We start from the raw sequence: 16,923 nt of genomic DNA, 5'->3' as shown, positions 1-16,923 counted from the left end.
TTAGCTATTAGTAAGCTAGAATGTATATTATGACCAGGTCTGCCATGCTAGAAAGCTGCAAACAGATGTATGGGATATGTTCCAAACACTGAGATTTTAACCCTTGCTACATTGTCTTATACTTAAGTGTTCAACACCTTAATTGCTGGTCATTTCCTAAGTATACAGTGACCATTCAAAGAGCGCTGTTGTGCTAAGTGGAAAGAGAGTTTGTGGCTGCTGAGAGGTACAGCCAGGTTTGGACTCTTGTCTTCAAAAAGTCATGACCAGCCCCATTTCAACCAGCTCAAAGAACTCTTCTTTTCGTAGACTGGTCTGTTTTAGACAGTATTACAGGAGGAAAGAATCTAGCATATTGCCAGTAACATGTTTGTATAAAATCAAGTCTTCAGTATGAGGCTGTCTGTCTACATCCCACTTTGGGGTCTGATGTAGTGAGAAATGTGGAGTTTGAAGGAGACAAATTAACAAGAAAGGGAGACAGGGATTCTGCCTTGGTGAGGTAAAGAATACTCGGCTCCTGTATATCATCTTAAAAACAAAGGGCCAGATTGAAAATGGACCTTGGTGCAGGTAGGAAGGTGAAGTAGCAAGATTTGCCACGGTTACTTGGCCTACAAAACAGCCAGTCATAATTTCAATTGTAGAGGCAGAAATGCACATTGCTTTAAAGGGGATGAAACTACTCACTATAGTAACCTCAACACATGAGAGATAATATGTGAGAGACTACCCTAGAAAACAGTGATTGAAAAAGCAGCAACTCTGAGAAAAAACAGGAGTCAGAGTGGAAAAACAAGTCAACATGAGCTAGCAGTATGATGCTGTGCCAAACATCGCTAATGTGATCCTTGGATGTATAAAGAGGGGAGCAGTAATTAAGAGCAGCAACGTGATTTTACCTCTGCTGAAATACTCTGTAGAGTTCTGGTGTCCACATTTTTAAAAAATTATGTTGAAAAACTGGAGAGGTACAGAGAAAAGCCAAAAAATTATTTGAGGGCCAGAAAAAAACCTACCTTTAGAGGCTTAAAGAGCTTACTCTGTAAATATGATCAAAAAGAATACTGAGATGTGACATGTTGACAGTGTAAAAATACCTTCATAGGAAGAAAATAACAGGTACTAGGAGGTTCTTTAACCTAGTGGGAAAAGGCATAACAAGAATTGATGGCTGGAAGTTAAAGCAAAACAAAGGCAAATTTGAAATAAGGCACAGATTTTTTTTTTTAAATAGTGAGGTTGATTAACCACTGGAACTACCAAAAGAAGTGGAGAATTCTCCTTTTCTAGATGTCTTCAAGTCCTCAAATCAAGAACAAATACCTTTTTAGAAGATATGCTTTAGTCAAGCACAAGTTATTGGGCTCAATACAGGAGTAACTGGGTGAAATTCTATGTCATACATCTCATACTAGATAATCTAATTGTCCCTTCTGGCCTTAAAATTATGAATTTATAAATCTATAAAAGTGTTTGCAGGATGTGGCCATTTTTTATATTTCTTGGCAATCAAAACGACAAAAATGCACATTTACAACACAGTGGATAATTCTCAAAAGTTTGTAATAACGCTAAAGATAACTCACGTTTGGCCTAATTTGATGGACAGAGGGCCTTTCCTTTTGGATTTTCAGATTAAAATGATAAAAGCAAAAAAGCAAAATGCATAGATGATGGAACAGTTTTGTTCCTTTCATTTTAGACAAATCAGAATTGTATATATAAACAAGTAGCATAAATATTTTATTTCTGTAATGTTTGTGCCTTCAGGAGTACTAACAAGATAATAAAGATTGAATGAGGTTATCAAAGAACCCAGAAAAACAACGTGCTTCAACCAGTTACAGAGAAAATGTCTCCAAGAAAAGAAACAAAAAATTCAGAACTGTTTACCTGCAAGATCACAAGAGCATTTTCTATTGAAAGGTCATCTGAGGGTAAACCTTCACTTTTCCAAATTAGTTGTTCACTCTCTGTGCACAGAAACCGCCTCATATCAAATTCTGGCAAATTAAAGATGGATTTGTTAATTATATACCATGTACCTGTGCTGACATTTATATTCTGTTTGTATTATATGTCCCCAGTCACAAGAGATTCTGCTGTATACAATACAGTTCTGTATATTTCCTTCATAATTGTTTTTTTTAAATTACTGATATTTGCTATATCTCTGATGTTATAGGAGAGTGTTATTAATACATAAAGGATAAAAAAATGATTGCCATCAGATGATCCCTCATTTCTGGGATAGGCAAATTAACAATATTCCACAAGTAAGAGGATCTATACTTTCCACGATTTATTTCTCTGCAGCGATTGTGTGCCTATATGCAATCAAAAGACGTTACAGTCTGTTCAGGTTTATGTTGTTGTGAATTCTTGGGAAGATATACACCTGGAAGAAGAATTAATTTTTGGCACTTTCCCATCCAGGGATAGCAAACTGAGATCACTGATGATTGCCAAAGTTGTGCCTACATGTAGCTAACATACATAAGAACGTAAGAACGTCCATACTGGGTCAGATCAATGGTCGATCTAGCCAAGTATCCTGTCTCTGACAATGGACAGTGCCAGATGCTTCAGAGGAAATAAACAGAACAAGGCAATTTTGACTGATCCATCCCATCACTCAGTACCAGCTTCTGGAAGTTGCAAGTTTAGTGACATCCAGAGCATGGCTAATAGTTTTTGATGGACCTATTCTCCATTAACTTACTTACTTCTTTCCTGAATCCAGTTATACCTTTGGCCTTCACAGCATCCCATGGCAACGAATTCTACAGGTTGACTGTGCATTGTGTGAAAAAGTACTTCCTTTTGTTTCTTTTAAACCTGCTGCCTATTAATTTCATCAGCTGACCCCTAGTTCTTGTGTTATGTGAAGGAGTAAATAATTTCTATTCACTTTCTCCATACCGTTCATGATTTTAAAGACCTTGATCATATCCCCCCTTAGTCTCCTCTTTTCTAAGATGAACAGTCCCTGTCTTTTTACTCTCTCCTCATATGGAAGCTGGTTCATACCCCTAATCATTGTTGCCCTTCTTGGCTTCTTTTCCAATTCTAATATATATATATATATATATATATATATATATATATATATATATATATATATATATATATTTTAATGGGGCTACCAGAACTGCACCTGGTATTCAAGGTGTGGGCAAATCATGGATTTATATAGTGGCATGATGACATTTTCTGTCTTATTATCTGTCCCTTTCTTAATGGTTTTTAACATTCTATTAGCTTTTTTTAATGAAGCTGCACACTGAGCATGAGATATTTCCAAAGAATTATCAACGATGATTCCAAGATCTCTTTCTTGAGTGGTAATAACTAATTTAGATCCCATTATTTTGTATGTACAGTTGGGATTATTTTTTCCAATATGAAAGCAGTTATTAATCTGTCAAAGCATTATGAATTTCCAAAAACTATAAACAAAAATATGCATTAGAATTATCAATATCTCTCACTTTGTAAAATTAACAATATCTCTCACTTGTCTTCATGTCAAAGAAAACAAAATACGTACTTTCAAGACCAGCTGATTTTGTCCATTCATCCAAACTAATTTTTCGCTGATCCTCTTGAGCAGCAGAAAGGTAAGTAATAAAAGCAGCAGCCAACTGAGCTCTTTTAGGCAGAGTAGTTAGTTCATCTGTGATCTCTGAAACCTTTAAAAAAAAAAAGGTATATAGCGGATTCATGACAGATGGCACCGTCAGAGACAAATGTATGGAATGATGACCAGCTTGCCACCCTACAAATATCCAGACTTAGTACTCGAGCCAGAAAAGCCACGTAAGACACCATCAACCTGGCCCAGTGAGCCACCACTTTATTAAGAGGTGCAACATTGGTCAATCGGTAGCATAAACAAATACAACCAGAGTTTGAGTGGGAGTTCTACTGGAGGAGAAGGAATTTGTAGAGGCTTGTTTTACTTTGGGTAAGACTTTGGGCAGGAATGCAACTGGAGGGAGGATATACAAAAGGCCTCTTGACCAGGAATAAAAAAAGACGACATTTTTTGTTTTCTCTTGTTGCTAACAGGTCCACTTGTGGAGTTCCCCACCCCTGGAAACTGGACCTGGAAACGTCCAGTCGAAGACACCACACATGGTGGCCTGCAAACAATCTGCTCAGGCAATCTGCCAGAGTGTTCTGAGCTCCTGGAAGGTAAGCAGCTTTCAGGTTGATGAAACTGGTGTTGCAGAAATTCCACAGAAGGTTTGCCTCCTGTCATAACTTTGTGGATTGGGCCCCTCCTTGCTTGTTTACATAAAAGCATAAATGCTGTGTTGTCCATGAACACCAATAAGTTCCACTCCCTGATGTGTGGAAGGAATGCCATACAAGCCAGATGGATGGCTCATAGCTCCGTGATATTTATATGGAGACTCAGATCCTGAGGAGTCCAAAGGGCCTGAGTCTGAAGGTGACATAAGTGAGCTCCCCAATCTAGATCCAATGTGAGGCTATCCAACCATGTAGATGTCTGATGTAGATGTAGATGCAGTCTTAGCATGCTGCACCACATAGGTGTACACTCCCATGTATCCTAGAAGTTTGAGACATTTCCAAACTGTGATGTTAGGATGCACCTTTATATCTAGAGCAATGAGTCACATTGTTTGGAACATCTTCTGTGGTAGGAAAGCCCTGGCCTTTGTAGAGTCCAGGACTGCTTTAACGAATTCTATTATTTGAACAGGAGACAGGATGGACTTCTCTGTATTAATTAGTAGTCCTAGCATGTCAAAAGTGGATTAAATAGTGGCTGGAGAATACCTGAAACCTGGATCGGCTTCTGACTTGCCAGTCATCCAGGTAAGGAAATACATGGAGTCCTGACTTTCACAGGAATGGTACTACAAAAGCCATACATTTTTGTGAAAACGAAAAGCGCTGCTGATAGTCTGAAAGGCAGCATTGAGAATTTGTAGTGGAATCCATTTACCATGAACCTGAGAATTTTTCAGTGGCTCTGGTGAATTCCCACATGAAAACAAGCATCTTTTAAGTCAAGAACAGCATACCAGTCCCTGGGTCTAAGGAACTGATAATAGACACTAGAGTGACCATTTGGAATTTCAGATCTAAAATAGGCCTGAAAATCCCCTTCCCCCCTTTGCCTTTGGGATTAGGAAGTAGTGGGAATAAAATCCCTTCCCTCTGAATGACATGGGAACGTCCTGTATGGCCCCCACAAGGAGAGACTGAACCTCCTGAAGTAGTATGCTCCCGTGAGAATGGTCCCTGAAGAGAAGTAGGAAGGGGGAGTAGAAATAAGGGTGTATGCCTGTTCTACTATGCTTAAGGCCCCTCTGATGCGGGTCCAAGCACGTAGGAAGCAGGATAGGTGGCTGGCAATAATAGGGGTCGGGAAAGATGACACAGTGGGGAATGGTACACTGCTCTCAACCAGTGGGTCAAAGTGACTGCTAGATGATCCAGGTTGCCTAGAAGAGTTGGCAGCTGAAGAGAAGGATGGAGGAGAAGGATGAATCTTGCAACCCTGCCCCTCTTTTTGGACAAATCCTGGGAATGCAGCAAGAATGGCTGACACTGTTGGGAATGCTGTGGAAGGAATGGCTTTCTTTTTGCCACCAGTTTATAGATCCCCAGAGACTTAAGGGCCGTCCTTGAATCCTTAAGGCTCTGAAGCCTCTCATCAAGTTTTACTGGAAAACAGCGAGAGGTCTTCCAATGGGAGGTCTTGAATTGTTTGTTGCACCTCTGGGGGGAGGCGTGACTCCTGCAGCCAAGATGAACATCACATCGTGATGGCAGAGGCAATAGCTCGAGCTGCGGAATCTGTCACATCCAGGCTCACCAGCAATGTTATTCTGACAACTAATTTGCCTTCCTCCACCAAAGCAGAGAACTCCTGCTTTGTCACATCAGGAATCTGGTCTTTGAATTTCAGGATATTACCCCACAGGCTGAAGTCATAACAACCCAGCAGAGCTTGCTGGTTCGCAATCCTGAGCTGTAAATCTCCCGTGGAATAAAATTTCTGGACAAACAGATCTAGTTTTTTTTTTCCTTTCCCTTTGGAGTAGAGGCCTGGTGTCCTTGCCTTTGGCAGTCATGACCACAAGAGAGACTGGAAGAGGGTGTCTGTAAGAGTGCTTGAATCCCTGTGAATGGACATAATATCTCTTCTCCACCCTTTTGGCAAAGGCAGAGGCAGAGTAAAAGGAGTCTTCCATAAAATCCTGACAGGCTCCAGAATAGCTTCATTTACAGGAAGAGCTACCCTAGAGGGTCCTGCAGATGCTAAAATGTCCACAAGCCCGTGTGACCTTTCTTGTACCTCTTCTGACTGGATATCTAGAGTTGCAACAAGTCTTGATAGCTCTAAAGCCATCAAGAGGTAGGGAGGTAGACTCAGCCACTACTGCCTCATTGGGAAACAAAGAAGGGGGATGACTATGAGCCACCAATGTGATATGGCCATGAAAAAAGCTAATGCGGTCTTGGGATGCATCAGGCAAGATATTTCCAGTAGAGATAAGGAGGTGTTAGTACCATTATACAAGGCACTGGTGAGACCTCATCTGGAATACTGTGTGCAGTTCTGGTCTCCCATGTTTAAGAAGGATGAATTCAAACTGGAACAGGTACAGAGAAGGGCTACTAGGATGATCCGAGGAATGGAAAACCTGTCTTATGAAAGGAGACTCAAGGAGCTTGGCTTGTTTAGCTTAACCAAAAGAAGGCTGAGGGGAGATATGATTGCTCTCTATAAATATATCAGAGGGATAAATACCAGAGAGGGAGAGGAATTATTTAAGCTCAGTACCAATGTGGACACAAGAACAAATGGATATAAACTGGCCATCAGGAAGTTTCGACTTGAAATTAGATGAAGGTTTCTAACCATCAGAGGAGTGAAGTTCTGGAACAGCCTTCCAAGGGAAGCAGTGGGGGCAAAAGACCTACCTGGCTTCAAGATTAAACTCGTTAAGTTTATGGAGGAGAAGGTATGATGGGATACCATGATTTTGGCAATTAATTGATCTTTAACTATTCATGGTAAATAAGCCCAATGGTCTGTGATGGGATGTTAGATGGGGTGGGATCTGAGTGACTACAGAGAATTCTTTCCTGGGTATCTGGCTGGTGAATCTTGCCCACATGCTCAGGGTTCAGCTGATCGCCATATTTGGGGTTGGGAAGGAATTTTCCTCCGTGGCAGATTGGAAGAGGCCCTGAGGGTTTTTCGCCTTCCTCTGCAGCATGGGGCACGGGTCACTTGCTAGAGGATTCTCTGCACTTTGAAGTCTTTAAACCATGATTTGAGGACTTCAATAGCTCAGACATAGGTGAGAGGTTTATTGCAGGAGTGGGTGGGTGAGATTCGGTGGCCTGCATTGTGCAGGGGGTCAGACTAGATTATCATAATGGTCCCTTCTGACCTTAATATCTATGAATCTATAAGAAGAGGCTAAAGGTTGTTGAGGTGGTCCCTCCTCCAACTCCTCTACAGAGGGTCCCCAGCATGCAGCTCTGTCTGCACAGTACTAATCCCAGTACCGAGGGAACAAAGATGGTGACTCTCCTGTAGATGTTCCCAGCACCTGGCTGATGCAGAGGTGCAGGAAGGGAGCAGAGAGGCTCTGGAATGTGGAGGGAAGCCCCAAGGGGTCCAGAAGGGCCATTGGTATGGAGGTGGTATCCAGCTCTGTGTAGGCCACTAACTCTTAGAATGCTGAGGCTGTGAATGGTACCACAGCAGACAGGCACCCCACTAGGGCTGTTGGGCATGCTCAGGTTAGAACACAAAGGATCCAACTTCCGAATCTGATGTAGAGTCCATTTCTTCTGACCATGGGGGTGCTGAACCTGTTGATATGAGGGGCAAAGGGTTCCAAGCCTGGAGAAGTGGGTACCAGCGAAATCATTCCTGGCTTGCCTCTAGATGCAATAGGGCTGCAAGAGTAGAAGTGGCCAGTACCGAGTAGTGCTCTGGGTCCACAGGAGTGTGGGTTCCAATATCTGTTCCATGCAAGGTTCCTGAATCATGGGAGAAACCAGTACCAACAAGTTAAGCAACTCTCTGGTTGCCTCAAAACCCTTGGATGTCGATGGCATTGGAAAGGGCTGCCAAGCCTTCAGGGATTATTCTCAACAGGCCCTTCTTGGGTTCCAGAATCAGCAATCCCTGCTGGCTCACAGATTGCTTTTGGGGGTATGACTGTTTGGAACGTCCCACTGAGACCTTGTGAACACTCAGTGCCTTCCTCTTCGAGCGTCCTGGTACCAAGTCCTTAGGAGACTTATGCAGTCTCTTCTTAGGCACCAGCGATGTAGATCTGCCTGAGGACTCTGTCAGAATGGGAGGAAGCACTCCTAACAGACTTGGATGTGCTCTGTACCCATTCAGAGCAGGAGAGTTCTGATGGAGGACAAAGTGCAGACTCCATGAGTAGGTACCTGAGCCTGGCAACCCTGTACCCTTTTCAAATGGGATTTGAACCCTCTACAAATGCGACGTTTGCCACTGACATGCACCTCTCCCAGCCACTTAAGGCAGCTGGGATGTGGGTCACTCACTGGCATAGATCTGTTATATGAACAACAGGCCCTGAAGCCAGGAAAACAGGGCATCAGTGCAGTATCACACCCGGTGTCCAACTAGGCACCGGTAACTCCACACTAAAAAGATAGCTCATTCAAAACTTAACCCTATAACTATTTATAGATATACCATACAAGACTAAAAACTAATGCACAGCTACTATTTACACTAAGGGAAGGAAAATATGAAGAAACAAAGATCATCGCTCCAACAACAACCATCACTAGTGATAGGAAAGAACTGTGGTGGGTCGGGGCAGTGCAGCCCTTCATACTTGTGTGCCGTGGCACCAGGCACCGGAGGGAGCTCACACTTCCCCGACAAGTACTGACAAGGGAAAAATTTCTGACAACTGTGCATAAGCCACATACACATGCCTACGGTGGAATGGACAATTGCAGTCACTCCAACAACTATAGAAGTGTGACATTTTCATGAGTAGAAAAGCCAGAGGATCACTTTGGGGGCTAGATTCTCTTCAGCGCCCAGTTTCTGCTTAGTGTAGCCGATGGGGCATCTCCAAAGAAGCTAGTTGCAGCTTCACGATTCTAGAGAAAAGAAATCCTTAAATGAGGATTAGCAGGGATGGCTTGAGAGAAAAATATTCTTTTTTTCCCCCCCCAGTGTCACTAGTTACCAAACTGTGATAAATCACATATGCCAAGATTTCATAAGTAATGCATGATTTTGGGTGCCTCAATTTCTGAGTTCCCAATCTGAGACACATAAAAGCTCATTTTGAGAGATTTCTGAAAAATCAAGCCTGTTCAAGATGTCTCAAAATTGGGCACCCAAACTCACTAGACATTTTTGATAATCCTGGCCATAAAACAGTCACGTGACTGCTGAGACTCAAAACAGTTTTACATCAGAGAAATTATAATACATTTTATTGTATTAATTAAATAATGCATTTTGTGCACATTCAGACCTTATCTGCAAAGAAAAGCTAAATAATGGAATAGGAGAAAGCTTCAGAAGAATTTTAAAATAAAGCTTTTGAGTGGTGACAACAGCTTTTAAATATAATGGAATAAACATTCAGGAGCTGCAATAGAGTGCCATGTAATTTATATTCCATAAACACATTGTATGATCAAACAATTGCCTTCAAAAAAAGAGAATATGAAGTATTAAATCAAGTTTTTAAACAGTAGCATCTATTTTATTAAAGTTTCTGCAACAAACCTGTGTGTTCCATCTCTTATGTTCCCTATCAAGTTGATTAATCAGTATCTCTGCAGCTTTGAGTGTTTCTTGTGCTTTAACTACTTCTGCTTCAAGTTTAGCTGCTTCAGCTGTTCTACTCTGGAATCTGTAAAAAAACTATACTTTTAAATTATTGTCAAGAACCAATTGGTATACATTTTTAAAGTCAAATTGAAAGGCTCTTTTAAAAAATGGAAGGTTTTGTTTAAGTTTTGAAATAATTAATCCCTCAAATCCTGATCTAAATGCCCAGCCCCAATAACTAAACTGGATAACTGTTCAGACAGAGGGAAAGAATCCTCCACCCCCGACTACAGAGCAAACCCTACTCCAAAAAGTTTGATGGTAGGTGGATCCAGGCAGTGGTAGATGCACTGGCCCCAGCCCAACTCCCTTATGTGACAGCAGGCAGGCAGCACCCACAGAGTTGGACTCCACATCACACAGAAGTTGTGTATCCCTACACAAACTCCTGGAATCCTGCTCTTACATCTCTGAAGAACAGAACTGTATTTCAGCCCTTCTGCATCTGAATGGGAGAGGCGTCAGATTTTCCCCAACGTACATAGTTGACATTTGCAGATACAGTAAACACACTATATAACATAATATATGCAAATCATTTCCTCCTTTACTTAACAGTTGATACCTGACTTGATCAGTTTATGATTTTAAGCCTGATTCAATGCCCACTAGGCCATGAGAGATTTTCCATTGACTTCGGTGGGTATTGGATTGGCGCCACTCTAAGGGGTAGGAAATGCCAGCTCTCTGAATTTCTGTACATATTAGTAATAGCATCAAACATAACAGGGGAAACGGCAAAATATTGAAGTCAAGTCTTGGCAGGTAACAGGCTTCTCTAATCTCCTTAAAACTTGTAAGAAATGCTACGGACACAAATTAACTATTTTGGCTAAGAAATATCTCATATGGGAACTGCATACACTTTGAAATATGGATTGAAAAGTTGTATAATTTTGCCATGACTTTTATAAGTAACACTGTATATATTTTCTGCTGAAATACACTTTACAATACCTTTATAAAGGAATTCTCTTTGGTAAATTTCAGTGAATAACCCTACAGAGTAGAATCTTGCTAACTCACACTGGTGACTCCACTACAGTGCAAAACACTGAATTTTGTGAATTACTAATGAAAAAAGAAACCAAACTCCAATCAAAAATCAAGGTTAATACTTCACAAAATGTAGGTGTTCATTTAACTGCATCATATGTGCTAACTATACATCCAAATATGCTAGTAAATGCAATGCAGTATATTTTGGAAAAAATAATACACAACTTATTTGTAAAATAAGAGACGTCACTGAATCATCTAGTTTTAAATCTGTGCTAAGTAGTTGGGAGAAATCACCAATATTTTTGTGCAAATGATGTAGTGGGGTTTAGTAACATCCAGATTAGTGAGGCTTCAATGTATTTCTTATCGTAACGGGATATAAATAGCATCATTTTTCCTTTTTTCTAATGAAGGAACTATGTTCATAAAAGCCCTTACATCAGATATTTCCCTCTCCCTCTTTGCATGGTGATAGTTACGCTTGGAGCTGTGTGCACAATTTTGGGTACCACAATTTTGGGTATTGTGGGTACAACAATAAAAGGTTTGGTTAAAAATGAATTTGAATAAAGGAATTCCACCGTAGATGAGAAAAAAAGGCCATTCTATGCCACTGTGGTATAACAGTACCTGATGGGATGCTACAAAGAAGAAAGGGAGGTACTGTCACTGGTTGGTCCCAATAATGAAAAATTTCTTACTAATAAATTTCCTTTCTGCTAACTTCTCCCACAATTATGGATTTCTAGGTTGCTCTCCTGTCTCTGAAGCTTACGCCAAGGACAGCTCTTCAGGACAGGCTGGACACTGCGGACTGAGCAGCTTGCTCCATGGTATCTGCTATTTCTATGAGGAGGTGTTTGTGGCTCCAACCTTCTGGTCTCCCTCCTGAAGTACAGCAGACCATCCAGGATTTGCCATTCCCTTTTCTCAGAAAAAGATGGACAATAGGCTGCATAGCCTAAAAGATGCCAGGGAAACACTGAAGTCCCTTGAAATTTATACACCAACAATAAGAAGAAAGCAATTCCAGCCCCCAGCAGGCTCACAAATATTAGAGCTTAATACCTTGTCCCCAAGACCCTCTGAGAAAAACGAGCAGGAATTACAGGAGGCGACCACCGCCCCTCAGCACATGCGACAGCAGGATCCATTTGACCAACGGCTAACTCTAAACATGCACTTTGACAGGCTTTGAGGGCAGCATACCACTGCTTGCAGATTAATTTGTTCCTACCCATACCTTTGCCAATCATCCATCCCACTTCCTTAGTGCTTGGACTCACATCACATCAGATCAGTGGGTCCCAAGCACAATGGATCTGGGATATTCCCTTCTATCTATATTAGTTTCTATCACCCCACACCACTTCTTCAGGGGTCACTCTCATGAGATCATTCCTCAGCAGAAATGAATAGTTACCGTATGACTGTCTTCTTTGGTCTAATGTACATAGTTATTTTTTCTCTCTAGAATGTTTGTTAATAATATTATGCAAATTTTACATTTTGGGAATAACTCATCTGACAGCAAGCAAAAGCAAACAGGGCACGGCGTGTGGCTCAGTAATGAAGGTGCTAGCTGTAGACCAAATAACTGCTTTGCAAATTTCTGAAGTGGACGCACTTGCTCGTTCTACCTCAATCCCTTCTGGGACAGGAGCCTCTGATAATTTGTAGGCTTCCACAATACATAGTTTAATCCGTCTAGTGATGGAGGACTTGGAAACCTTGAGGTTCTGGCAGTTTGGCTGGAAGGACACAAATAAGGAGCCCAATTTTCTTGTGGATTCTGTGTGTTTGAGATAGATTTTCCATGCTCTTCTGACTTCTAAGGTGTGCCACAGCTTTTCTGTTGGATTTTGTGGCTTTGACCAAATGAAGGAAGCACAACTTCTTGGGGTGTGTGGAAGGAGGAATTTACCTCAGAATGAAGGGATTCTGGTGTCCTGAGTACCAGCTTGTCCTTATGGAACATGCAGTAAGGCTGCCAGCTCCAATACTCACCAGGCGGATGTGACAGCTACTAAAGAACAAGTCTTAGTGGATAAATGAAAGGCCAACGCTCAAGAACAGACTTGTTCCACTCATCCCTAATCACTTGCTTGAAGAAGAAGCAAAGGGGTACTGCAGCCTCAAGGGAGGATTTTGAGGGGAGACATTTACTATGAGGCTTACTCTTTGGTACCTGCTTAGATTTCAGAGGCAGACAGCTCACCTTCCTCAGTGGAGACAGCAGAAAGAGGAGTCAGAGGACTCATATCTCCAGGATTTTTTTGTGCTTTTTCTTTCCCTTTTTAGCCTTTTCAGATTTTTTTAACAGTTTTAGCTTGCTTTGGGAGTGCAGAAATGCTGCTGTGGCTTTGGTGAGGACTTTTGTGACTTGCCTTTCTTAGGACCTAGAGCATTTTAGGGAGGTCTGCCTCACAGTCCTCCCCCAGTGGGTCCCATTCCCCCTGGGAGATGGGGTGCAGAGTCTTTGTCAGAGCTCTCCTGGTTGGCTTATGAGAAAGGACGGCTGACCAGAAGCCCAGCTTCTTTTCCCAAGCTGCTCAGGATCCACCTTAAGACTTGAGGGGGAGGGGACCTGTGGCCCCGCAAGCCTCCCCTCTTTGTTTTGAAGAGGTCCCCTAGGTTTTATTGTGAGTCAAGTGGTCAGGGTCCTCCTCACTTCTGGAGCCCCTTCCTGCTTTGCACTGGGGTTCCTGGACCATTTTCCCTCCATTGGAGTTGCAGCTGTGAGTACAGGACCCAACCTGCCTGTCTGACCTGCAGCCCCCAGACCTAATTGAGTTAGGACTGGAAGGCTGGGTGCAGACTGGGCAAAACTCTACAGCTGTTGATCCTGGGAAGGCTGCCTCATATATAGAGTATGTCCACACTGTAATTAAACAGCTGTGACTGGCCCATGTTAGCTGACTCGGATTCGAGCTGCAGAGCTATAAAATCGATGGATAGACATTTGGGCTCAGGCTTGTGCCCACGCTCTGGGACTCTGCAAGATGTTTTACTACAATGTAGGCATACACACTTGGTTTTGATCCAGTGCTTTCTTGGCTGCTTGGCTATACCTCTGAGGGGAAGAGGAGCCAGCAGAGAGATGCTGCAGCAGAGGCTCAAGGAGCGTTAAACCCCAAGTTGTTAACCAACCCAGGGAGGAGGAGGAAAAGTTAAAATAGAAGGAGAAAGGGCAGAAACAAAAGAAATTGCCACTGTCTGCTGCTGCAGAGGAAGAGAAAACTGGCAGCAAACAGGTGCTGGGGGCGGGGGGGGGCGGACCAGAATTTGTGGCCACAAAATGCTAGTCTGCCTCTTGAGCTGCAGGGAGAGGAGAGCAAGGCACATGTCCAGAATCATAGGAGACAATGGGCTGCAGAAAAATAGAGCAGTGGATTAAAACCAAATGAAAGAAAACTAGTTGTCCTCTTTTAGACAGAGGACAACAAACAGCTTCTATCTGAACTTTTCGTAAGCCTCAGGGAGACATCTCTAGACATTTCAAGAATAAGGACTAATCAACGCAACCGTATTTTTGCAGTGAAGCCTCTTCTGTTAAAGTAGAATTAAAATATTAAAATCAGTCAACAAAATTATTATGAAAACCATTCAAAAGACATGTAAGCAAAATCAACGTACTTATCTTTTAATTCTGATACTTTTTGACCAACAGAGTTAAGCAGATCTTCTAGTTTCTGTTTTCTGTCTTCAGTTTTCTTTAGGTTACTGAAAAATAATTTTCTACTTTATTATTGATATAGATTCAGATTCATACCAACCAAAAAGCAAAAACAATAAAAAATATTTTAAGGCATTTTATCCAGCCTTTTTATCCCGCCATTTTATACATAATTTTTAAAATATGGACACCAGAACTATATGCAGTATTCCAGTATCAGTCTGACCAACGCCACAGACAGCGGTAAAATCACCTTCCCACTCACTACTCCCCTTTTTATATATCCAAGGATCACAGTAGCCCTTTTTGTCATAGCATCACACTGGGAGGTTATATTGAGCTGTTTGTCCAGTATGATCACTAAATACTTTTCAGAGTCACTGCTTTCCAGAATACAGTTCTCCATTCTGTAGGCATGGGCTGCATTCCTTGTTCCTAGAAGTATAACTTTGCATTTGACTCCACGAAGACACATTTTGTTTGAATGGTCTTAGATTACCAAGTTATCCAGATCACTCTGTATGACTTTTCTGTCATCATTATTTAACATTCTGCCAGTCTTTGTCTTCCACAAATTTTATAAGCCGTTATTTTATATTTACTTCTAGATCATTGATGAAAATGTTGAATAACATTGGGCATAGTACCAATCCCTGCAGAACCCCCTTACAAACATTCCCATACTATGATGATTTCCCATTAAAAATTACTTTTTGAGTTCTGTCAGCTGTCTAGCTGTAAAGCCATTTAACACAGGCTTTACCAATATTGTATAGTGCAAATTTTTTTATCAGAATGTTGTACATTAAGTCAAATGCCTTATAAACATCTAAGTATATTACATCTACTCAGTTATCTTTATCAAACAAACTTGTAATCTGATCAAAAAATGAATTCATGTTTGTTTCACAAGCCCTATTTTCCAAAACAAAGCAAAAAAAAAACATGTTAAGTGGCATTAATTATATTCTTATCCTTTAATTCTTTATCAATTGAATCCTATATCAGCTTTTCCGTTATTTTGTCCAGGATTGATGTCAGGCTAAACAGCCTATAATTACACAGATCACTCCACCTGGCCTTTCTGAATAGTGGCACAATATAAGCATTATTCCAGTCTTCTGGAATTTCCCCAGTATTCCAAGATTTATTACAAATTAACATCAGCAGGCCAGAGATCTCTTCAGCCAACTCTTTTAAAACCCCTGGTTGCAGGTTATCCACGCCTGCTGATTTAAAAGCATTTATCCCTAGTAGATAATGTTTAACAGCGTCCCTAGTTACTAATGGATTGGGAAGTACTTCATCATCCTCATGTGATATTAATACATCATCCTGATTCCTCCCAAGTACTGAACAGAAACATTTATTGAACACTTCTGCCTTTTCTTCATCACTATTAACAGTTTTGGCATCTCCAGCTATGATACGGACCTATACCATGGATAGAAATTATTTAGTTCCTAATATACTTTAAAAACTCCTTATTTTCCTTGCCTTGTCAGCAATGGATTTTTCCCTGGTGTCTTTCACTTCCCTTATCAATTTTCTGCACTTCATAACTTCTAATTTATACATAATCTATTTCCCCATCTTTCCATTTGTTATATATATATATAACTGCTGTCATCATTTTGCTATTGAACCAGCATGCGCTTTTGGGCAAAGTTGTGCAAAGTTATGTACTATCACTGTACAGGTTTCAGAGTAACAGCCGTGTTAATCTGTATTCGCAAAAAGAAAAGGAGTACTTGTGGCACCTTAGAGACTAACCAATTTATTTGAGCATAAGCTTTCGTGAGCTAGCGGTAGCTCACGAAAGCTTATGCTCAAATAAATTGGTTAGTCTCTAAGGTGCCACAAGTACTCCTATTCTTATCACTGTACAGTATCACTTTTAAAAAATATTTAATTAATAACACTACAGGTATCTTTGGAATGCGGAACAATTGCAGAGTAAAATGCATCTTACTCACGCTTCCAATCCTGACTGTTCTTTTTCCAGAGGCTGAATTCGTTCCAAGACATAGGAATACTGGACATTGGCCTTAACCCAAGCTGCAAGTGGAGCAGCTGCAGTACTAGCTCGTTTAGCATTCTGAAAAAAAAATCAATACAAATTATAAAAAGGTCCTTACTGAATTTCAAACACAAGAGAAACTGCATAGTGGACTTTGAAGATAACTCTCCAGGGGAGGGAACTCCAATTATTAGGAAGAGACAGGTAATAGTTATGGGGGATTCGATCATTAGAAACATAGCTGGGTTCGCGATGACCAAGAGAACCACATAGTGACTTGCCTGCCTGGTGCGAAGGTTGCGGATCTCTCGAGACATCTAGATA

The 16,923-nt window shown here is 41.2% G+C and overlaps 1 protein-coding gene across 3 annotated transcripts in view; it reads right to left on the bottom strand.

Moving 5' to 3' along the window:
- The window catches only part of DYNC2H1 (dynein cytoplasmic 2 heavy chain 1), a 384,528-nt gene that overhangs the window by 234,656 nt on the left and 132,949 nt on the right, over nt 1-16,923 (bottom strand). For all 3 annotated transcript variants that reach the window (XM_037889977.2, XM_043529611.1, XM_043529618.1), the window contains 5 exons: nt 16,556-16,677; nt 14,540-14,626; nt 9,797-9,923; nt 3,554-3,695; nt 1,897-2,006 (listed from right to left, as the gene is read on the bottom strand). In XM_037889977.2, coding sequence (XP_037745905.1) covers nt 1,897-2,006; nt 3,554-3,695; nt 9,797-9,923; nt 14,540-14,626; nt 16,556-16,677 — 588 coding nt within the window. The remainder of the gene's footprint in view (nt 1-1,896; nt 2,007-3,553; nt 3,696-9,796; nt 9,924-14,539; nt 14,627-16,555; nt 16,678-16,923) is intronic.

The sequence above is a fragment of the Chelonia mydas genome, chromosome 1 (assembly GCF_015237465.2).
Source record: "Chelonia mydas isolate rCheMyd1 chromosome 1, rCheMyd1.pri.v2, whole genome shotgun sequence".
Classification (NCBI taxonomy): Eukaryota; Metazoa; Chordata; order Testudines; family Cheloniidae; genus Chelonia; species Chelonia mydas.
This window is presented reverse-complemented; position numbering and strand designations above follow the sequence as displayed.